This window comes from Ovis aries, chromosome 15 (assembly GCF_016772045.2).
Source record: "Ovis aries strain OAR_USU_Benz2616 breed Rambouillet chromosome 15, ARS-UI_Ramb_v3.0, whole genome shotgun sequence".
Lineage (NCBI taxonomy): Eukaryota > Metazoa > Chordata > Mammalia > Artiodactyla > Bovidae > Ovis > Ovis aries.
In genome coordinates, this window is record NC_056068.1 from 43,217,480 (window position 1) to 43,240,680 (window position 23,201).

General features: G+C 45.6%; 1 protein-coding gene across 10 annotated transcripts in view; it reads left to right on the plus strand.

The window, feature by feature from the left end:
* Nucleotides 1–23,201, plus strand: part of SCUBE2 (signal peptide, CUB domain and EGF like domain containing 2) — a 70,011-nt gene that overhangs the window by 11,371 nt on the left and 35,439 nt on the right. For 6 of the 10 annotated variants that reach the window (XM_012095795.4, XM_012095800.4, XM_012095803.4 and 3 more), the window contains 8 exons: nucleotides 1,989–2,123; nucleotides 7,962–8,087; nucleotides 11,293–11,409; nucleotides 12,138–12,227; nucleotides 16,542–16,658; nucleotides 17,586–17,708; nucleotides 21,445–21,561; nucleotides 23,018–23,140. In XM_012095795.4, coding sequence (XP_011951185.2) covers nucleotides 1,989–2,123; nucleotides 7,962–8,087; nucleotides 11,293–11,409; nucleotides 12,138–12,227; nucleotides 16,542–16,658; nucleotides 17,586–17,708; nucleotides 21,445–21,561; nucleotides 23,018–23,140 — 948 coding nt within the window. Of the gene's footprint in view, nucleotides 1–1,458; nucleotides 1,711–1,988; nucleotides 2,124–7,961; nucleotides 8,088–11,292; nucleotides 11,410–12,137; nucleotides 12,228–16,541; nucleotides 16,659–17,585; nucleotides 17,709–21,444; nucleotides 21,562–23,017; nucleotides 23,141–23,201 lie in introns of all 10 variants that reach the window. The other 4 variants (XM_042233074.1, XM_042233075.1, XM_060399926.1 and 1 more) reach the window with 2 other exon arrangements.

The following is a 23,201-nucleotide window of genomic DNA, read 5'->3' on the forward strand; positions in this document are numbered from 1 at the left end:
GCACATGGGAAATCAGGGCTGGAGAAAATAAATTGCTTTTTACATTAGCCTTCTCCTCAAGCCTCTATCAGATCTGAGATTTTTCTGGAAGTTTCCTCTTCTTTAGCTCTGATGATGCTATGCTCTTCTTGTTTGTTCATGCATTGAAGAGTTAATATGTGCCTGCAGGTTACAGGGCTATGCTAAATATATATATATTTCAAAAATATGTCTTCAAGGAGTTTACAATCTAGTGGAGATGGATAAATAAACAATTTTGAGGAGTCAAAAGGTACAAATTAAAAAAAAATTTGAGAATGCATAGCGGTAAGTGTATTGATGGAGCCGGGTACAGGAGAGTGTGTGACTCAGTGGAAGAAAGGTCCTCTAACTTTCCCCTGGGGGCACAGCACTGGGTCAAGGCTCTCTCCCTTCCTGCTGATGGCTTCTTTATTGGGGCTCCTGCTCTCTCATCCTGCTACCCTCAGAGTTCTCCAAATTCTTCCTCTGGCCGTCTCCTTGCTCTCCTCTCCTCTCCCTTCCTACACTCCTGCCTTTGACTTGCTCAGCTGCCTCCATCATTTTATCAGGACACCACAAGTAAGTGGTTTCCAGAGCTGTCTTCACACCGGGCTCAGGTTTCCAACAGCCTACTGGATCTAGCCCTGGATGTCAGCATCTCAAATGTATCACCTCCCTGCCCTGCTGGGGACCAACCAATCTCCACCCCCAGTTCTTCCCCATGTTTCTCAGCCACCTCACCCTATGTCCACGTGACACCTTGTCCACAGTTCTCCTTTATTTCTTCCATCATAGGCATCCCCTCTGTTGTCCCCTTCTCCTCCTGCCTTCAATCTTTCCCAGCATCAGGGTCTTTTCCTGTGAGTTGACTCTTCGCATTAGGCAGCTTAAGTATTGGAGCTTCAGCGTCAGTCCTTCCAATGAATATTCAGGGTTGATTTTCTTTAGGTCACCAACTCAATGAGCATGAGTTTGAGCAAACTCCAGGAGATAGTGAAGGACAGGGATGTGCTGCACTTCCTGGAGTCGCAAAGAGTCGGACATGACGAGCAACTGAACAGCAGCAGGCATCCTCACGGCCAGGCCCCAGGTCAGGTGCCTACTGGCACCAGCCATGGCTATTTCAGGTGCATGCTTGAAGCTGGACTCCCAGGTTTCAATTCTTCCCTTCCCTGTGTCCCTCCCCCCAGTGCTGTCTTATCCTTCCCAACATGAGGGGCTGACCGTGTCATCCCAGCTCCCGTGATTTCCAATTGCCTCTCTGATGAAGTGGGAACTTCTTCGCCTGGTATTTAAGGTCCTCTGCAGTGTGACCCCAATTTGTTTTCCCAGCTCTCTCTCCTGTAACTTCCCTGCCTGTACCATGCTTCAGTCAAATTGAATGACCCACAGTTATCTGGACATACTCCATGTCCCCCAGCCTTCCTGCTACACTCATGCCCTTTCCTCTGCCTCCAGCCCCCTCTCCTGATTTATCATTGAAGAAAGACTGCAAGGCTTACGCCTTCATCAGCTTTTCCAAGGAACCCATCCTGAAACCTACAGCCAGATGTGACCTCCGTCCTCTGTACCGCCATTTACCTTACCTCACCATTACTCCTCCAGTGTCTCTTTCCCTTCGCTGAAGGGGATGCTCCTAGAGCCAGGGAACTGCATCTTACTCATCTGTGTCTTATTGTCTCCTCTAGCACTGAGCTTTGGAAAGAGAAGGTAAATGCTCACTGGACTGATTGCCTTGTGTCCAGGTGGGGGGCCTGTTTAAGGGAGCCATGGACTCGTGAGGGCTGGAGTTAATTACCTGCAGTCCCACTAGCTTCAATTCTGAGAGCTTCTGTGACACAAGGACCTGAAGAGGGGCCTCGTCTCTGCTTAGCAGGAGCCCCTGAGCTGCTGGGCAGTGGGTGGGGAGGTGGGTGGGGGATGGGAGTGTGCCGGGAGGGGGTGTGTGTGAAGCAGCCCCGCAAGGGCTCAGCCTTCTCCCCCTGCAGACGTGGACGAGTGCCTGGAGAACAATGGTGGCTGCCAGCACACCTGCCTCAACGTCGTGGGGAGCTACGAGTGCCGCTGCAAGGAGGGCTTCTTCCTGAGCGACAACCAGCACACGTGCATTCACCGCTCAGAAGGTATCTCTGCTTGGCTGGGGGGAGGCGGGGAGAGGGGCAGGGTCACATCTGAGAGTCCCCCTACCCCCCAGTGACTCTAGAGGGAAAGCGTGCCGTGTATAAAGTCTGGAGGCCTGATGAGTACGCAGGGTATTTCAGCTTCACCTTCTTCACCTGGCAAAATGAGAGAGTTGGTCTGGGTGAGATCTGAGGTCTCTTCAGACTCTCACAGTTGCTGATTCTAATCTCTAAATAGAGCACATTTCAAACATGACGATGTCTCAGAAGAAATGATCTGCCAAGTTTTTGAAAAAGGTGCTGCAAAGCACAGCACCAAGTGCAAGCCTGCTCTTAGTGGGGAGGGCGGGAGGGGCTGGAGCCTTCCTGTGGAGACTCAGTAAACGGCCCTGTTTTCAGCAAGAGTGGGCCTTCCCTATATTTTGTATTTTTGAACTCTGACCTCTGGGATTCCAGGGGGCAGGTGGACCCCTTCCCAAGACTGGGGGGTCTCTATTTTAGGGTTTCCTTCACCCATATTGCCATTCACCATTTCTCCATAAATTTGCAGAAAACTCTCCTCTGATGGCTTTCGTTCTCTCTGCTTTGTGTTTCTATCTATTTTCTTTTTCTGTTAGTTCAGTGGATTGTCAGGAGGGAAAGGCATTAAGTTCTTGTGGCCAGCCAGCCATTTTTAACTCAGTGCTGTGGTTTCCATTCTTCCCTGCTCTTTCTTAAGCCACAGAACCACACTTTGATGGCTGTATGTCTCCCTTGGCTGTCCGTGCCTGCTTTTAAGGGAAGTGCTCCAAATACTAGACTATGAACCCCTTTGTGCTGCTTGTTCATCCTCATAAGTTAAAATGAGGTGATTTTCAGTTTTTCTGCTTATTTAATCACAAGATTTATAGATTTATTATTTTAATTGTGGTAGTTTTAGTGATTTTTCAAGGGTTTCTTTGTGGAAGATGATTTTTGCCTCATTTTCCAAGAATGATGGCTCCTTCCTTAGCCCTCACCAGCTGTTTGGGTACTAAGAAGAGGAGTCAGAGAAATGGGGAGTTGGATGCTCTGATCCCCCAGCCTGCTTACTGTCAGAGTGTGAGCTGGTTACTCATAGCCCCTGGCTCTGATCAGGTGATCTTTTATCTCTTTAGGTGTGGCCCTTGACTGAGTAGCAGGTTTCATTTTCATTTCCCCTGCAGGGTTCTCTGGACTCTTCCATGAGCTGTGCCTCTTGTTGGAGGCTGAATTAAGAGGCCAGCAGCACTGAGAATGATCCTGATCTCAGGGCCCCTGGTTGCTCAAAGCTGCTTCCTGGAAAGTCCCTCTGGCTTCCTCTTCAGGTGGCGGGGAGGCAGAGCTGGTGGTCCTGTAGGTAGAGCTGTGCTTGAACACCGGCAGTATAGGTCCCATCTCTCGTGAAGCCACTGGCAGTGATTAAGACCTTCCTTTACCCTTGCTCCTCCAGAGCAGTGATTCAGCCCCTTTCTCCTGTCCCCAAGTCCCCAGACTGATTATAAACACAGGCTCCTCAGACTGCAAGACCATAGGAGCAGTTCCTTTCCGCAATTTGTGTTTTCTAAGTTTTTTATGATTCAGACATTCTTAGAACCCCTAAAGAGTGTTTAAAATGAGCATATTTGTTTGGGGCTAAAACCCAAGTCCAAGTATTGGAGTTGTGTTCTGGAAGCTCTCTGTGATTTTCTGTTGTGTTTCAACCTGGCTGCTGGGTGAATTCACAGTGGCGTGAGCCCACAGATTAGAGCAGTTTGCAGCTGCCCAATTCCATTGTAGGGTTTTAACTCTCCAAATCGGAGAAGGCAATGGCACCCCACTCCAGTACTCTTGCCTGGAAAATCCCATGGGCGGAGAAGCCTGGTAGGCTGCAGTCCATGGGGTCTCTAAGAGTCGGGCACAACTGAGCGATTTCACTTTCACTTTTCACTTTCATGCATTGGAGAAGGAAATGGCAACCCACTCCAGTGTTCTGGAGAATCCCAGGGATTGGGGAGCCTAGTGGGCTGCCGTCTATGGGGTCGCACAGAGTTGGACACGACTGAAGCGACTTAGCAGCAGCCGCAACTCTCCAAATAGAGCCAGCTGTAAACAGTATTCCCCTTAGGATGCCCTCCTTGAAGTGCACATTAAACTCCTGAAATCTATATTAAAATAGACTTTAAAATCCACAGCTGATCCTTTAAAAATGGTTGAAAGAAGGTAAACACTGCAAGCTAGTATTTTCTAGAGTCATCAATGTTGTTATTAATAATTATATACTAAATATTCTTTAATATAAGGGATCACACTAGTTAATTCCGAGAGAAACTCAAGCTATTTGTGTTTTTTTCATCCTTAGAGACCCCAAAGTTCTGATAAAGAGACTGTGTGTTTTCACCCATGTAATGGGGGTAGGCTGGAGAGAGACACATGGCCCCAGCCTGCCTTTGTCCCTATTCATGGGTGCTCAGGCTCTCAAAATGAGCATTCCTCTTTTGTTTTGTCCTCTCTGAGAATATTTCTAAATGTTTGCACCACTGCCTTTTTAGAGTAGTGGGCAAGGTGGCAGGTTAGTGAGTAAGGGGCTGTGCTGTTAACAGGGGCTGTTTCTTCCTTTTCTTGCCCTATTTGCGAAGCTTATTTTTATTCAGTTTCCAATAATGTACTTCAGTGAGACCCTGGGCCAGGGGTCCCCCAGAATGGGATATTTTTCAGGTTTCTGAGCTGTTTCCTTCCTGGTGAACTAAGAGTCCTAAATATAACTGTCCAGGCAGTTTCTGGGATAGCCAGGACCCTAGCTGGGTCCCCCAGTTTGGACCAGTCCATCTGCCTACCCTAGCAGTGGCCTTGTTTTGAGTCAGGGTACTCTGAAAATCTTCGGGGGCCCCTCTTAAAAAGCCCTTAGCATTCCCAGAGCCATTTAAACCTTTAGTGTCTTCTGGTAACTTTAGGTCTTGCTTGATATGATATGACATCAGGGGGCAACTTCTTTGTGCATCCCCATGGTATCTGGTGCACAGTCAGTTCTTACAAAATATTGCTTGTGCAAATGAATTGCTCTGAGAAGCAGTAAAGGTCACTTTGCAAACATCTTAACAGACTTGTAAACGGAATGAAAAAGAAAACGAGGAAGAAGCAGCTGATTTGTATGGGAGTGTACTTTGCGGTGCTTCCCCCACCCCTCACCCTGGGAACCATCTTGTGCAGCCCAGCATCAGACACGTCAGAAAGGCTGGCATGAGATGTGGAGGATAGTCTCCTGTAGGGAAGGGAGATGATGTTTCTACTGCTGCCTTTTCTTGGGCACTGTTACATTTACCCCCAGATGCTCCTGGAGCCTGTTATTGTAAATGCCCTGCTGATCCAAGAACAACTGTAATGCTGGCTGTAATGCTGGCTCCTTCTTAGGAGGACAGGGTGCTTCCTGGAGGCAGCTCCCACCTCCTGTGCCATCTTAGTACTGGGAGCAAATAATGTCTTCAGAATCACTGGCCCAAGCCAAGAGAAAGCTCCCCCTCCGACCCAGTGCAAGCTTCTTTCTGTGTTAATTGACAGCAGCCCTTGGCACGGGTGAATGGATCCCAACCACCTCCAGCAGATTGAGTGCTGGAGCTCAAACAGCTCGTAACTGTCAGATAAAAAACAAGGTTTTAAGAGAATGTGGGATGTATTAGCTGTTGCCCTCTCTTTTGGAATAGAAATGACATCTGTGTATTAAAACAATCGTTCCAGTTAAGCATAGATCCATGGGGCCCATGGTGAGATTTGGAGAGAAATGAATTTTGACTTCATTAGAACCAATTGGCTAAGGTTTCAGGGGCACAATACAGAGCAGTATTGGATCCTGGAGAAGTTGAATGAAATCTTTTGGTACTTCCAAAAAGAGTGCCACTTCCAGTATTAGAAAATGTCTTGTCAGTGCAGAATCAATGAGAACAAAATCCCTACTCTTAAAAATGTTTTAGAGTTACATTGCACAAATGCAAAAAAGCATCACATGAATACATACCTCTTTAGTTCAGTTCAGTCACTCAGTTGTGTCCGACTCTTTGCAACCCAATAGACTGCAGCACACCAGGCTTCCCTGTCCATCACCAACTCCCGGAGCTTGCTCAAACTGATGTCCATCGAGTCGGTGATGCCATTCAACCATCTCATCCTCTGTCGTCCCCTTCTCCTCCTGTCTTCAATCTTTCCCAGCATCAGGGTCTTTTCTAATGAGTCAGTTCTTCGCATCAGGTGGCCAAAGTATTGGCGCTTCACCTTCAGCATCAGTCCTTCCAATGAATATTCAGGACTGATTTCCTTTAGGATGGACTGGTTGGATCTCCTTGCAGTCCAAGGGACTCTTAAGAGTCTTCTCCAACACCACAGTTCAAAAGCATCAATTCTTCGGTGCTCAGCTTTCTTTATGGTCCAGTTCTCACATCCATAATGAGTACTGGAAAAACCATAGCTTTGATTATATGGACCTTTGTCGGTAAAGTAATGTCTCTGCTTTTTAATATGCTGTCTAGGTTGGTCGGAGCTTTTCTTCCAAGGAGCAGGCATCTTTTGACTTCATGGCTGCAGTTCCCATCTGCAGTGATTTTGGAGCCCAAGAAAATAAAGTCTCTTACTGAACCCCATGAACAGTATGAATAAGAAAAAAAGATATGACATACCTATTAATGTTGTGCAAACCAGAGAGAGGTTTTGAGAATACTCTTGGGTATGATAACAGTTCCTGCAGAGTGCTAGGATACGGCAGAGTCCTAAAGAATTGGTATTGAGAAGAGGCATGAACCTGGCAAACCACACAGATGTCTGTTTTGCTGCAACCCCGTCAGTTAGATGCATGCTAACCCATCTAGGAAAATAACTCCCTTCCCACCATATTTATCACAAGATCAGGCCTAATGAAAATTACAGTTTACTCGGGAAGGATTTTACAGCAGCTCAAGGAAACCACATGTATGAGGTCTCTCTCTGTTCTTTCTGCTGTTGACCTCTGAGCCTGCTGAGGGAGGGCCCAGGAACTAACTGAAGGTGGTCACATAAGAGAGGTCCCTAGGCAGGTGTCCACGGGGAGATGCCAAAATACAGAAGTAGTCACAGTGGCCTCCAGAGTGTGGATTTGGTGGGGGTAGAGAGGAGGGTTGAAATTTTCTGAAAATCATCTTTGAGAATATATGAAAAGGAGGACTTCCCTGGTTAAGACTCTGCTCCAAATGTAGGGGGCTTGGGTTCCACCCCTGGTCAGAGACCTAAGATCCCATATGCTGCAGAGCATGGTGCTCCCCTGCCCCCTCAAAAAAGAATATGTGAAAAGGTTGAGAATCTTCACCTATCTGCAGCTTTTTGTAGAGAGATTCTCCTTTTCTGTTTGCATTCTTGATCAGCATGGGTAACAGCATGGGAGAGATAAGAGTCTGAGGACAAGTTCCTGGGGTCCACAGGTTCTGATTCCACATCCAAAAGAGAGCTCCTAGTGGTACTTCTTTTTTTAAATTTTTTGATCACACCACATGGGATCTTAGTTCCCTGCCCAGGGACTGAACCCAGGCCCTCTGCAGTGAAAGCATGGAGTCCTAACCACTGGACCGTGAGGGAATTCCCTCCTAGTGGGTACTTTCTTCTTAGTGTATTGAGTGGGCTCCTATCTCTTTTGGAGAATTGAAACGTCCTATCTTTTGGGTGACATAAGAAAATTTTCACATCTCTGTTAACTGGCTTGATATGAATGACATATTCTTGTAAGATGTGGGGCTGATGGACATCCAGACAGGCAGGTCTGTGGCCTGCCTGCCAGCCCCTCCAGACACTCCAGGGCTCTGGATTCTGGTGCAACCTGGTCATCGTCTGCATGCTGCTGTTTTGCAGAGGGTCTGAGCTGCATGAATAAGAATCATGGCTGTAGTCACATCTGCAAGGAGGCCCCGAAGGGCAGTGTTGCCTGTGAGTGCAGGCCAGGCTTTGAGCTGGCCAAGAACCAGAGAGATTGCATCTGTAAGTACAGACTGGTACCCCACCCCTCCCTGCACCCTGGGAACCATGAGCCATCCTACCCCAGAGGTTGTCTTGTGCAGCCCAGCATCAGAAACATCAGGGAAGGCAGCTGGCATGAGATACAGAGAATAGTCTCATGTAGGGAAGGAAAATGATGTTTCTAAAGGGACCAGTCAGAAGGAGCTCACACTCAGGAGTGAGGAATGTGAATGCTGGGGGACAGGTCTCCCTCTTTCCATGGAATAGAATAAAATTTCCTCATTTGGCAACTCTTTGATACCCGCTTCCTGCTTCTTGTGCAAGCCTCATCTACCTCCTTTCTCCAAACACCAAACTCAGTACTTTTGGAAGATAGTTCCCATTCTTTCATGCCTTCAAGGCTTTTCCAAGCCTCCTCCCCTTCCTGGCTTGGTGAATTCTCACTCAATAGTTACTTACTTATTTTTGGCCGTGCTGGGTCTTTGTTGCTGCAGGTGGGCTTTCTCTAGTTGTGACGAGCAGAGGCTAACTCTTCTCTGTGGTGCTCGGGCTTCTCATTGCAGAGGCTTCTCTTGTTACAGAGCACTGGGCTCCAGGGTGCACAGCCTTCAGTCGTTGCAGCACCACGGGCTTAAGTGCATGTGGGATCTTCCCAGACCAGGAATCGAACTTGTGTCCCCTACATTGCCAGGTGGATTCTTATCCACTGTACCACCAGAAAAGTCCTCACTCAATTTTTAATATCCTGCCTAACTTCTAATGATAAAGATAATAGGTACTTTGGGAGAGCATTTATTATGTGCAAAGGCTTATCTAAAAAGGTACCATATTCCATTTAATTCTTACAGGCATCACCTTATGAGCCAAGCTGAGAAAACTGTGGAGAAGGTAAAGCTGTAAGGTCACAGAGGGAGCAGGTGGCAAATGTAGGATTCACACATAGATCTAGCCTAACTGTAAGGCTTGCGCTCCTAATCACCACGCTGCACGACCTCAGAAGCAGTCCCCGATGGCCTCAGACAAGGCAGCCAGTTTGTATTTTGGCTCCCACAGTGTTGTTTATTCCTCAATCATAGCACGTGGCTCTGTGGGTTGAAATGTATGTTTATGTGTTTGTTTCTCCAGCTATGAACCTCTCCAAGTCAGGGATTTTGTCTTACTTTTGCCTCTTGGTCTTGTCCTGGATGTGTTCAATACACATTTGTATAATGGATGAGTCAGTACATGGTGTACACAGTCCAGATGCAGCTGCCTCTGGATGAAGAAACACAATAATAGCTCCAACGGATAACAGGAAACAACCACCATTAAAGGTGTTTCTAAACCACTCTTTATGCCTGAGGAAACACTAAGGGTTTCCTTTTAGGAACTCTTCCCAAAGTCATTGGGCTTCCGTGGTGGTTCAGCTAGTGAAGAATCCGCCTGCTAATGCAGGAGACATATGAGATATGGGTTCCATCCCTGGAGGAGGAAATGGCAACCCACTCCAATATTCTTGCTTGGAAGATTCCATAGAGGAGCCTGGTGGGCTGCAGGCCATGGGGTCTCAAAGAGTTGAACATGGCTGAGTGAACATGCACCTCTATTACATTTTGGGGTTTCTCAGGTGGCTCAACAGGTAAAGAATCTGCTTGCAGATGCAGGAGTCATGGATTTGATCCCTGGGTCAGGAAGATCCCCTGGAGAAGGGCATGGCAACCCGCTCCAGTACTCTTGCCTGGAGAATCCCTTGGACAGAGGAGCCTGGCAGACTGCAGTCCCTAGTGTTGAAGAGAGTTGGACTGAGCATGCACGCGGCATGCCCAAAGTCATGGACCTTCTAGAAGATGCCCGCAGTTTGCTAGGGTTGGTTGTTTACAGTGAGTAGACCCCCGTGGTTAAGAGATGGAGAGACAGGGACTTCCCTGGTGGTCCAGTGGCTGAAACTCCGCACTCCCAATGCAGGGGGCCCAGGTTTGATTCCTGGTTGGGGAACTAGTTCCCACATGCCGCTACTAAGACCTGGTGCAGCCAAATAAATAAATATTTTTTAAAAAATTGAGATGGAGAGACAGTTTTGCTGGTGAAAGACTTCTCTCTGGTATCTCCATCACAAAGCAGAGCGCGGCCTCATAGCCTGACACACTAGGGCTGATGCTACCATCACCATCGGCAGGTTCTGACAGCCTCATAGGGCCCTAAAAGTGGGACTGGCTACAGCTGTCTTCAAAAAGAGGACCCAGGTGTCTCTGCAGGAGACTCACCTGTGGATGAGATCCAGCATTTTACAGCCTTTCAGGAGCCAGTAGGCTACCTGAGAGCTTATTTTTAAAGATTTAAAATATCATTGAAAGATATCATTGCTCAAATAATACCATAAGATTATATTCAGATAATATTATAAAACTTGAAATAATTTTTAAAAAACCCAGAATTTCACCACATAATCCAGCTGTTTTGCTTTTCTCATATTCCTATTTAGTTGTTGACATGCATATGGAATTATTACACAGCTATAATCACAGAACATTTTCTTTCTTACAGCACAAATATAGTTTTAGTTCTTTTAAATTAAAAAATTAAAAATGATTGTATAAGAATTTAAACAGTCCGAAGAAACATATAACCTTCCCCCCTTCCCATTTCCTTTGCCAGAGGTAACCACTGTTCAGTTTGATGAACAGATAGTTTTGTGGTTGGCTTTCTTCCCCTCCTTGGCTTGTTATCAATGTGTTCATACACAGTCTTTGTAATTATTGGTTAATGTTGCATTAACTGTGCGGAGAGTCATCATTTCCTCTGATTACCCTCCCTTCTAACTAATCAGATATAATCTGATGAGAGAAATCCTAACATATACATATAAATTAAATACCATCTGTTCCAGACATAAAACGTGAAAGCATTTCCAAATGTCCTAGTACTTCTTCTGATAGAGCAGAGCACTAGTTTAGAATCTTTTGGTATCATTTCCTTTAAACGGCGAAAATCTCCCTCCACCTTCGCATCTCTGTCTTCCTATATAGTGTTGCTCAGATCTGTCATTCAGCATTTCTACAAATCTTATCGTGACTGCTTGCTCACATAGACAGGGATATGGACTGGGTCAAAGGTCTTTTATGCACAGTCCCTAGTACATGCTAGGGGCCTGAAGACTTCCTGAATAAAAATCAGAGCTCTTCCGGAGTAAACACAGCCCCAGGTGTGGACATCTCAGTGTTCGATGTGTCAATTCATTTTCTCTTAGTGACCTGTAACCATGGAAACGGTGGATGCCAGCACTCCTGTGAGGACACTGCTGAAGGCCCAGAGTGCAGCTGCCATCCTCAGTACAAGATGCACTCGGATGGGAGGAGCTGCCTCGGTGAATGGTGACCCCAACACTGGGTTAGGGTCTTCCCCAGCCTGCTTGCCACTAACCCAACCCTAACCCAAACCCTAAGTATTAATAGCGTTTGGAACCAGAGGTAGGGTGTTGCCAGTGCACTTGCCCTCGGGTTCCATGCTGCTTCACATGGGGCAGGGGGACCCTCCAGACCTGGAATGGGGGCCCTTCTCTCCCTGTGAGGACTCGGAGAGCCCGTGATCCTCTCCTGAACTAGGCTGCTCCCAGAGCTGGTATTCTGGAGATTGGAACAACACCTCCCAAGAGACCAGGGCAACCGAAGTTACAGCTAGCTGTTCATTGTGACAGGGTGGCCTTTGCCGTCAGCAGAAGCCAGAGTTGCATACTTACGGCTGGATGCCTGCCCTGTCCATCATGATGTGTCCTTTGCTGGCTCCATTTTAGAGGTTCCCCGATCCAAGATTCTTTTTGTCCTGAACTAGGGGTTCTGAAGTGAATCTGAAGCTTGTATTCCCCAGGGTCTGTGGTCAGTACGATATAATAAAAGAACTCTTTCCCATATTTAATGTCTATTAAGGCTCTGTGGCCATGTAACACAGAGCCTCATTGCAACATGTTTTTGTTGAGCAAAGAGTCACATTTCTCACATTGTTCTCGTGTCTGGGATTTCCAAGGAAGTGGTTGTGCTGCGGATGAACAATCTGACTCATTCAGTCTGAGAACTGTGCTTTTTGCGTCTCTTGCAGAGCGAGAGGACATTGCCCTGGAGGTGATGGAGAGCAACGCCACATCTGTGGCGGATGGGGATAAACGGGTGAAACGGCGGCTGCTCATGGGTAGGTGCCTCACACACACCCCCAGCCCAGCAGCTGCATTGTCCCTTTCCCTCCCCAACTTACGGCCTCAGGACTGAACCTGGGGCCATGTGCCCCAGACCAGTTGGACCAGAGTCAGCAGCTCCTGTCCAGCTGGGGTATGTCTGTTCTCCATCCAGGACCATCCAGGACCCTTGGTCTGGTGGGAAGAACATCGGTCCAGCCATCAGCGTAGCTGGTTAGCATCTGAAACTTGCCATGGGACTTGGACAAACCGTGTCCTAGTCTTCCTCTAAAATGGATGTAATACAGTTGATCTCTTCGGGCTATCAGGAAGCTCAGTTGACAATAATATGCCAAAGTGCTCAGAGTCCACTGCCTGGGACTTACTGGGTGGTCAGTACATGTCAGATCCCCTCTCCACTGAGTAACTATGAAGAGAGAGGCATTTTGGGCAGCCCCTGCTTAGCATGGCACTTTGGCTGGGTTTTTGTCCACTGAGTCTTCTAGTTAAGACTCAGCCAGTGTTAATGGCAGGATAGATGAATGGAGAAGGGTGGCACTTGGCTGAGGGACACAGGGAGGTCTGCCAACAGGCCCGCTGGAGCTGGAGGCCACAGACAGCAGACGCTCAGCCTTGGCTGTGGGGCGGGAATCAAGCAGCTCCTTTGATGTTATTATTCTGGAGAAAGCTTGGCTTGACTTAAATGAAACTGATCTTTTGATAGCTTCTGGATGTAACGGTCAGGTAAGATATTAAGCAGCCGTTGGTTACCAGGCAGGTGACATTTCTGAGCTCTTTTCTGCTCTGCCCTATTAAAATTATTTTTAATTGCCTTAGAACAGTATGTATGAATAATATAAAAACCTTAAAATGTTAATTAGTGCTTAATAGTACTTGTAATGAAATAGATCATTTGCCTGTCTCATAACTTGCCATTTGCCAGTGGCCACAATTTTTAATCCTCCTGTTGTTTCTTCTCCTGACTTACCCTCCCCCGTATTTCTGAAAAGGGAAGTGTATATAGTTACTTCTTGATGTCAGGTGTTTTTTTTTCCCTGCACCACAGGGTTCATGGGATCTTAGTTCCCTGACCAGTTATCGAACTTGCATCCTAGGCAATGAGAGCACAAAGTCTTAAGCACTAGACTGCCAGGGAATTCCCCTGATGCATCAGTTTTAAGTGTTAGTTTTTTACTTCCTACTACAGAGGATTAAGTTGTTAAGCTCCCTTTTGACCCCCTCCCCCAATACACACACAACTCCCTCATACCCTTAATATGTTGTTATTCAGTCACTAAGTTGTGTCCAACTCTTCGCAACCCAATGGACTATAGCCTGCCAGGCTCCTCTGTCCATGGGATTCTCCAGGCAAGAATACTGGAGAGGGTTGCCATTTCCTTCTCCAGGGGATCTTCCCAACCCAGGAATTGAACCCAGGTTTCCTGCATTAGGGCAGATTTTTTTACCAACTGGGCTGTGAGAGAAGCTAGTTTTCTTAGTACCTCTTACCATTTTTTTTTTTTTTCAAATTTCTGACAGACCTCTAAAACCCTTTACAATGTGTTCAAATACAGCAGATAACTTGCCAATTCCATTTTTTACAAAAAAGTCGCTCCAGTGGGGCCTCCCTCCTGGGCCAGTGGCATACCTGTCATCTTGGCCTTCCCTGGGGCCCCCACTTGGAAATTCCCTTCCCCATGCTCCTGCTTTGCTGGATCCCATGGCTTCTGTTTTGCTAGTTTGCAAGGGTAGATAGAGATTTTTTTTAAAAACTCTGCACACCTGAAAATGCCTTTATAGTTTACCTTCCCCCTTTCTTAAGAATTTGGCTTAGTAGAGTTCAAAGTTGGGAAGAATATTCGGTCAGAGTTTTGAATAATGCCCTGCTGTTTTGAACATTCAGTGTTCTTTCCAGAAGTCTAATTCTTGATTCTTTGTGTGAAACCTATAAGAGCTTCTCTCTGGGTGTTTTCAGGGTCTTAACATTGTCCCTGGTAATCTGAAATTTCACGACAGTGTCCCCCACTGAAGGATTTGTCTCACCTGTTATACTGAGCACTTAGTAGGCCTTTTCAGAAGGGACATTCGCATCCCTAGGTTCCAAGAAATTTTCTTTTATTTTTCTTTCAATAATTTCCTTTACTTTTCTCAGTCTTTCTGAAACTCCTGTTAGTTAACTATTGTAACTCCTGGTTTGCTCCTCAAATTTACTTCATTTTTCTCTTCTTGATATTTACTTCCTAGGAGATCCTTCATTCCTCTCACTAAACTTTCTATAGGGTTCTTTTTATATTTCAGCCTTCATATTTTAATTTTTCAAGAACTTTACTTTGGTATTTTGTTTTTGGAACTTGTTCTTATTTCATGGATGGTTTTCTTACCTCCCTGAGGAAATTAATGATAAGATTTTCTAACTTCTCTGTTCTTCCCCTGTACTAGCTTTGTTTTCCCCAGATTCCTTGTCCCGTGTTTGTGTGACTTGATGTATTATTTCATACTAGAGGCTTTCCTGAAATGGATGGTGATCCTCGGCTGACTTTTCATATTTAAAAGTGGAATATTGAAAAGCCACTCAGATAATCTGTCAGCTGGTGGGCTTTATGCTTGGTGGACTAGGCAGTGGCTTAGTCATTTCATCTGGAGATCTTCAGATGCCAATATCTGCAAGTCTATTACTTGGGCAGGTCAGTTTAACTGGAGAGAAATCCTCCGTCTCCTGCTGGGGTTGTTTAGGCTTGGCTGCCAGCGTCCCAGGAAATAGGGAGACGGAGGGTGAAAGTGAGAGATCGCTCTTCTCACAGTATAGACTTTCCCCTGACAGCATCTCCCCTTCCTTCCTCTGCTATTTCTGGTGCCCGTGAGTCCAGAGTTTCTCTGGTCTGGCTTTTTCAGAGATTATATTAACCTGCTTTAGCCTGAATAGGGATGAGCTATGGGCTATGGAATTAAGATGGGTATCTGGGGGCTTATGTGTTATATGGACTCTCAAATCAGTCTTCATATTTTAACTCCATCCTCACCTCTGCCTCTCGAGTAACTTTAGTGCTTCCAATTACCGAGCCCCTCTGGGATTCTGTGGCTCACATGAGCTGACCACTTGTTGGCATCTCTTTGCAGACTGCAAGGGTTTAACTACTAGTTACCGTTCCTCCATTGACATGCCACTTCCAGAAGATTTGACATCTTTCATCTATTATTTTCTATTTTATTTGTCCTTAAGGATTTATACTTAAATTTTTATTTACTCTCATTTTAGTGAGGTTTGGAGAGGAAACAGAGATAAACATATTTGTTCTATCTGTCATATTTAATCAGAACTAAGTTTGTCCCCCAAGACTTCACAAAGAGGCAGTTTGGGGGGTAAAATCAGTTTCTGGTAGCTAAATGCTAACAGTTGGATGAATGTTGAATAGCATTTGTGTAATACTTGGAATTAATGCAGAGCTAAAAAGTTGTTACCTGATTGTTACTCATCTCTACAGATATGATTTAGTAACTGCAGCTGAGTTTTTGCACAGCCATAACAGGTCTTTCTCCTTTCAAGGAAAGGTAAACTTCTAATCTGAGTTACTGGGCAGTTGCCGAGGAAGTCATTGGTCTGCAGGAAGGGAAGGGCTGGGATGGGTGATATTTCCCCTTTCTCACTTTGCCCATAACACACAGTGAACAGAGAAGGTTCAGGTTAAAGGAAGGAACATCCCCCTTGGCCCTGTTCCACATTCGGATCTAGCCTGCTAGAAGAGGTTGTCACAGTCAGCCTCTTTAGTGTCTTCACTAAAGAACATTTGGTCCTTTAGTGACTTCACACCTGCCGGGAACTTTTCGTGCTTTCACATCTGCCAGTAGAGAGGAAAGCAGGCGGGCAAGGGCGTCTGTGCCCCCTGTCATGCTGCCAGGTTTCTTGGGGAGGTGTCACTCGTTTATCTGGCTGCTCTGGATCTTAGCGGTGGCGCGTGAGGTCTCTTAGTTGCAGTACGAATGAGCTTTAGTTGCAGCATGCGAGCTCTTGGTTGCAGTGTGTGGGATCTAGTTCCCCAACCAGGGATTGAACCTGGGTCCCCTGCATTGGGAGCGCAGAACCTTAGCCACGGGACCACTGGGGAAGTCCGGATGTCACTTATGTAGATAGGGGATGGGGAGGAGCTGCACTTGCTCTTCCTCTATCTCACCTGCGGGTGGCAGAGACTTGGGGTATGGCTGTGAGTACCCCACATACTCCCTGATGTTCATGCATTTTTGTCAAGTATTACCACTGCACGATGTCCCTTTCCTCCCAGCTGTGTCAGCACTTCTCTGCGAAGCTAACTGCCTCTTTCTCACCTCCCTGGCAGAAACGTGTGCTGTCAACAATGGAGGCTGTGACCGCACCTGCAAGGATACTTCGACAGGGGTTCATTGCAGTTGTCCCGTCGGCTTCACGCTCCAGATGGATGGAAAGACCTGTAAAGGTAGCCTGGGCCTCTCCATGCAGCTCACCTGGGGGAGTAAAGGCAGTTCTCCCCCTCCACACCTCCTGAGCGACTCCAGAGTTGCTTATGATTCATATTGATCAAAAGAAAGCGTTTCTTCCCTAGGCTAGTAGAAGGTTATAATTGAGGAAGCGTAATTAGAACTGACTTAATTACAGTAACTGTAGAGAAGGTCAGCTTCTACAGGCACGATCCATTTCAGGCAGTGGCCTTATTAGAAAAAAGCAGTCGTCCACGGAAACATTCACTTCCAGGAGATAATATCATCCTATCATAAATAACAGCCAAGATTGTTATCCAGAGAGCTTAATGAATGTACCATTAACATGTAGTAATGAATAGAGACCCCAGTTACTTAGTATTCCATGGGCAAGGGTACAAAGGCATCGTTCTTTAATGTGATTAAAAAAAAGTAGATAAACAGTTACCAGATGGAACAGAAAAGATAAGATTAATCAAGTATCAGAAATCATTTAAAAGCATTGAGGCTATTTAATCATTATGTAATTTGCCAAAACAAATATTCTAGTTCCTTATAGTTTAAATCATTAAACTGGAATGGGAAGTATAGAAGAGGAAGCCATCTCATCTTGAGAGACCAGTGCAGGCATGAGAAAGTAATAGGGCATCCCCATTTTCCCTTAGTTTGTTTCCTTAATGCCGGTTAAGAGAAGGGCAGCGTTTAAGTCCGAATTCTCCAGGGTATGAGGTACTTGTCTTTCAAAACGGGTTAAGCCAGGCAAGAGAAGTTGTGTAAGATGGAAAACATCAATAAACATCCTTAAATGCCTTTATGGGTCTCTTTCTGTTTCAGAGAATAATGAAGCACGCACAATAGCACTTCAGGGATTTGTGGCTAACAAGGCAAGTACTGCTGTCTGATTTGCCGATGCTTGCCTGTTACAGATATTGATGAGTGCCAGACGCGCAATGGAGGGTGTGATCATTTCTGCAGAAACACCGTGGGCAGTTTTGACTGCAGCTGCAAAAAGGGATTTAAGTTATTAACAGATGAGAAGTCTTGCCAAGGTATGTGCTGAAACATAGCTGTGCCCTGCAGTGCCCACTGGTTGGATTGGAGAAGACGAAACCTCACTTGGGCCGAGACCGGCTCTCTGGGCTTCTCAACGGAGTCGTTAATCCAACCTCCAGCCTGTGCTTCACTTTTTTCATCTGTTAGGTAAAATAAAAACATGAGTTAGCTCACAGGTATATTTTGGAAATTCAGTTGATGATTAGAGAACACCTCAAAGAACCTGTGTGGTGTGATTACAGCCAGAGCTTGCTGCTAGAAATGGGTCACAGAATGCAAGCAGGGTTGCATTAGGGCTGAGATGATGAATATGTTCCCTTTTCTAAAACTTCCTTGAGTGTTTTAGATTTGCTAACAAAATTTGGTACAAAAAGATGTTGATTTAATTAACATATCTTTTCTCAGCAAAAAGTTGGGGTCAACTAATTGGTCCCTTTCTTATAGGCCTTGTATGAATGACCAGCCTTTGGTGTTTGGGGCAAGGGTAGGGGATGAGGGAGAGAGTGGACTGAGTGGAGGAGAGGCTGGGCAGTCCTTGGGCAGGAGGTCAAAACCCCTTCTCAGACACATTCTTCCCACCTAAGGGATGTTTTAAGGGAACTTCTCTGGGTAGCTGTTATTGATCTTGATAATTGTTTTGGACAGCGATAAGCTGTTTTGGGTTGAGGGGGCATCATTTATATTTCCAGATGAGCACCTCGTATGCCCTATTGACATGCAGAAAGAAACCCACAGGAAAGATGTGCTGGCATTTATTCCTGTTTCATTTCTGAGAATAAGAACAGCTTAATTTATTTTGTTAGAAGTCCCACAAAATCAGGAAAAAAAAATCTGATTTCACTTCAGATAATAAAGATACAACATTCTTTAAAAAAATCTTATGGTCTTAAAATCTTAAGTTTCTCTCTTGGTTTTTTCCTTCTTGATACATAATTTGTCAGACTCTTCACATATAGCCCCCTTTAAAGTCAGCAAGTTCATTTTAGATAACTACTGCGTGAGTTTCTTCTGTTTGACTTGGAAAGAAAATTTACTGTTCCACATGATGTTTCACAATGTATAGAGCAAGAAATACTATTTAAGCTGTGTAAACACATTAAAAAGGAATTAGAAAAGTGATCTCATTATTTTTGGCAAAGCAAGAGCCCTTTGTGAGCAGCCAAAGTTAGCTACCGAACAAGCCCACATTCTCAGCAACTGGCTGGTATTAATAACAGAATTCATAGAATGACATCAATTGCTACAGAGCAAATAGACTTTTTCTCGTTTTTCACTGATCAGTCTTGGTAGAACAAATATTTGCACAGAACAAACTTACTGAAGAAATTTCCAGGACTTCTGGGAAAAAGTGGATGAAGAGGTTTTTTAAGATTTTGTTCTTTTTTATTTCATGTTTTTCATTCCTCCAGTTCCTTCCAAATGTTTGTTTTTTATTAACGAAGTTTCTCATGGCACAGTTGGTGTTGTCAAAGGGATCTAGCAATGGTCTAGTTGGCTTGCACTGAGTCCTGCCCTGGTCCTGGTCTATCCATCTGGGGACACAAGTCATAACTGTTAAAATCTTCCCAAGAGTTGAGGAAGTGAAACCCTGAAATTCCAGTGTACGGGAAAGATGTGAGAACAGACCAGGGAAGAAGAGATGATTAGATCGACGAATGCAGCCTCCTGAGGCTAATTTCCATGACCTCTACTGAAGCCAAGGAGGCTTCCATGCTGAACCAGGAAGGGAGAGGTCTCCTGGGACTGAAACAGGAGGGAGGAACAAAGCCAAAAGATTGGCCAAAAGGATCTAGTTTGGTACTTAAGCACCACATTTCAGGGTCTGCAATAGAAAATTACTGAGGATGTTAATGTTAATGCATTTTTTTTTCTTTTAGTGCAGAGGGCATTAAAGCTCAGGATCAACTGGTCTCCTGGGGCCAGAGACAAATTCTGGCTAGACCCAAAAGAGAAATCTCCAGCTCAAGTGTTTTCTCTTTTTAACTGAAGATAGCTTATAACATTACTATGGCTCTTTTACCAATTAGTAATAGAATAGTAATAACACACAGTTCAGTTCAGTTCAGTTTAGTCGCTCAGTCGTGTCCGACTCTTTGTGACCCCATTAATCGCAGCATGCCAGGCCTCCCTGTCTATCACCAACTCCCAGAGTTTACTCAGACTCACGTCCATCGAGTTGGTGATGCCATCCAGCCATCTCATCCTCTGTCGTCCCCTTTTCCTCCTGCCCCTAATTCCTCCCAGCATCAGTCTTTTCCAATGAGTCAACTCTTCACATGAGGTGGCCAAAGTATTGGGCTTTCAGCTTCAGCATCAGTCCTTCCAGTGAACACCCAGGACTGATCTCCTTCAGAATGGACTGGTTGGATCTCTTTGCAGTCCAAGGGACTCTCAAGAGTCTTCTCCAATACCACAGTTCAAAAGCATCAATTCTTCAGCACTCAGCTTTCTTCACAGCCCAACTCTCACATCCATACATGACCACTGGAAAAACCATAGCCTTGACTAGAAGGACCTTTGTTGACAAAGTAATGTCTGCTTTTGAATATGCTATCTAGGTTGGTTGTAACTTTCCTTCCAAAGAGTAAACATCTTTTAATTTCATGGCTGCAATCACCATCTGCAGTGATTCTGGAGCCCCCCAAAATAAAGTCTGACACTGTTTCCACAGTTTCCCCATCTATTTCCCATGAAGTGATGTGACCAGATGCCATGATCTTAGTTTTCTGAATGTTGAGCTTTAAGCCAGCTTTTTCACTTTCCTGTTTCACTTTCATCAAGAGGCTTTTTAGTTCCTCTTCACTTTCTGCCATAAGTGTGGTGTCATCTGCATATCTGAGGTTATTGATATTTCTCTTGGCAATCTTGATTCCAGCTTGTGCTTCTTCCAGTCCAGTGTTTCTCATGATGTACTTTGCATATAAGTTAAATAAGCAGGGTGACAGTATACAGCCTTGTCGGACTCCTTTTCCTATTTGGAACCAGTCTGTTGTTCCATGTCCAGTTCTAACTGTTGCTTCCTGACCTGCATATAGGTTTCTCAAGAGGCAGATCAGGTGGTCTGGTATTCCCATCTCTTTCAGAATTTTCCACAGTTTATTGTGATCCACACAGTCAAAGGCTTTGGCGCACAGGCAGCACCTTAATAGTTTACAATCATTTTTAGGTATGTTAGGGCTTCCCTGATGGCTCAGATGGTAAAGAATCTGCCTGCAGTGAGGGGGACCAGGGTTCGATCCCTGGGTGGGGAAGATCCCCTGGAGGAGGGTATGGCAACCCACTCCAATATTCTTGCCTGGAGAATTCCATAGACAGAGGAACCTAGTGGGCTACAGTCCATGCGATCACAAACAGCTGAACACGACTGAGTGACTTTCACTTCTCTTTCACTTTTAGGTATGTTATTTCACTTGACTTCATTTCAGTATCTTAAATTGCTCAGCCCTGCAAATAAGCATGAGTGAGAGACCCACCTGCAAATAAGCATGGGTGAGAGAGACCCACTGAGCTTTTTAGTTTGCAATAGCACTTGGCAATAAGGGTCCTGGCTGTGAATATACTTATTGTGGGTTGCTCAACACTTTCTTTAATACAAGTGAGCAGGGAGAGCTGATAGGTAATTCTTTGTTGTTTTTGTTATCGGTCAGCAACTAGTGTTCTTACAAGCTTGTTTTTCTCTCCGCTTGTCCCTCAGAGTCAGTTTCAGCTCCCCTCTCCCTTTGACAATTACAGATGTGGATGAATGCTCTCTGGATAGGACCTGTGACCACAGCTGCATCAACCACCCGGGCACCTTCACATGTGCTTGCAACGAAGGGTACACCCTCTATGGCTTTACCCACTGCGGAGGTGAGCAGAGTCCCTCTAGAGTCAGATGAGGCTGGGCCTTACTCCTAAGGTTTCCTGAGATCAGGGCCAATTTTTCTAGCTTGGGAGCTGGACTGGACATACCAGTCACTTAACAGTAGTAGAGAGTCCCTCAGTTCAAGGGAAGCATCTGCTGTGGGAAGTCCCACATTGATGCCTTTAATTCATCAAGTGTGAAATGGAGCAGAGAGAAGAGCTGAACTCTTTTAGCGGTGAATGCTTTATGGACTTTATTGATATTGTTGTACTCAGAGAATGGAGGGTCTCTCAGAAGCTGATGCACTGTCTGCTGGAACTTCCCAACAGATAGTGAAGTCACAGTCCTCAGAGAGGCTTGGCGGCGCACCAACTGATTCCACAGTCTTACTGTGCATAGGGGCTGGCTGTGGGGCTTGGTTCGAGCTCTTTGAGCTGATCTTCGTACAGCTCTCAGCTGGAAGTGGGACCACGGACCCTATCTCTCTGCTCTGAGCCCTTGAAGCAACATCTTCTGATGTCTCATGACCTTACGGCCAAGTAGACCATAGCCCAAGTCAGATTTGGTGTCACTCTGCACCCTCTAATCATCAGATGCATTTAGCCATCTTTGAGAATGCAGATTCTGATTCTTATTCTAAATGGCTAGACTTCCAAGGTGATTTTGGGGATCTAAGGATATGGGAACCACAGGTCTAAGTATTTCCTACCCGATCCTTGTGTCCTGTGTCCTTAGGAAGAATGGATAGTAGTGATTTGCAATAAATAGTGTTGTTTCTCTTCTCCTTTTCAACACATATCTGTCATGGCTGAAGACATACTCTCCAGTCCATCAAGACAGTTCAAGGAAATGTTTCCTGAATGTGAATATGTATCTGTGTTTTAGTTGGAGTCCCCTTCCAACTTGGACCTAGTCTCAGGTTGATGGGGATTAATGCACATCATTTTTCTTTTTTAATGCCAAAATTTTGACAGCATAACTGCCTCATTTTGAAAAATTTTATTATTTATTTATTTAGCTGCATCAGGTCTTCGTTGTAACACACAGACACTCTAGTTGTGGCACGTGGGCATTTTTCTTATCTATACCTCAACTTTACAAATTATCGAGTGGGGAATCCTCATTCTCTCTATCTCCCTTGGGATGTAAGTCAGGAAGACAGTGGAGTTTTAACCTGGGAGCCTGTGCTGTGGCTGAGTTGGACCCTGACTGTAGAGTGTGACCCTTTCTCAATGCGGTCATTGGGGCAACTGTTTGGTCAAGAATGGAACTTGAGATCATCCTGTTGAGGCTTCTGCCAGGAAATCCACTGAATGGGGAGTGGGTCAGCTGGTGCCAAGTGCACGTTCCCTTAGTGAGTTTCAGTCACATGACTCCCCTCTTGCTTCTTCCTTGATGGAGGGGTACTGTCAGCCAGGTCAGCGACAGACGGCTGTGACAGGAGAGTGTTTTACTTCCCAGACACCAACGAGTGCAGCGTCAACAACGGAGGCTGTCAGCAGATCTGTGTGAACACTGTGGGCAGCCACGAATGCCACTGCCACTCTGGGTACAAGCTCCACTGGAATAAAAAGGACTGTGTGGGTAAGAGTCCCCGCGGCTCAGGCTCAGTGCAGCCCAGCAGTTCTCTCCACGCCCCCTGGAC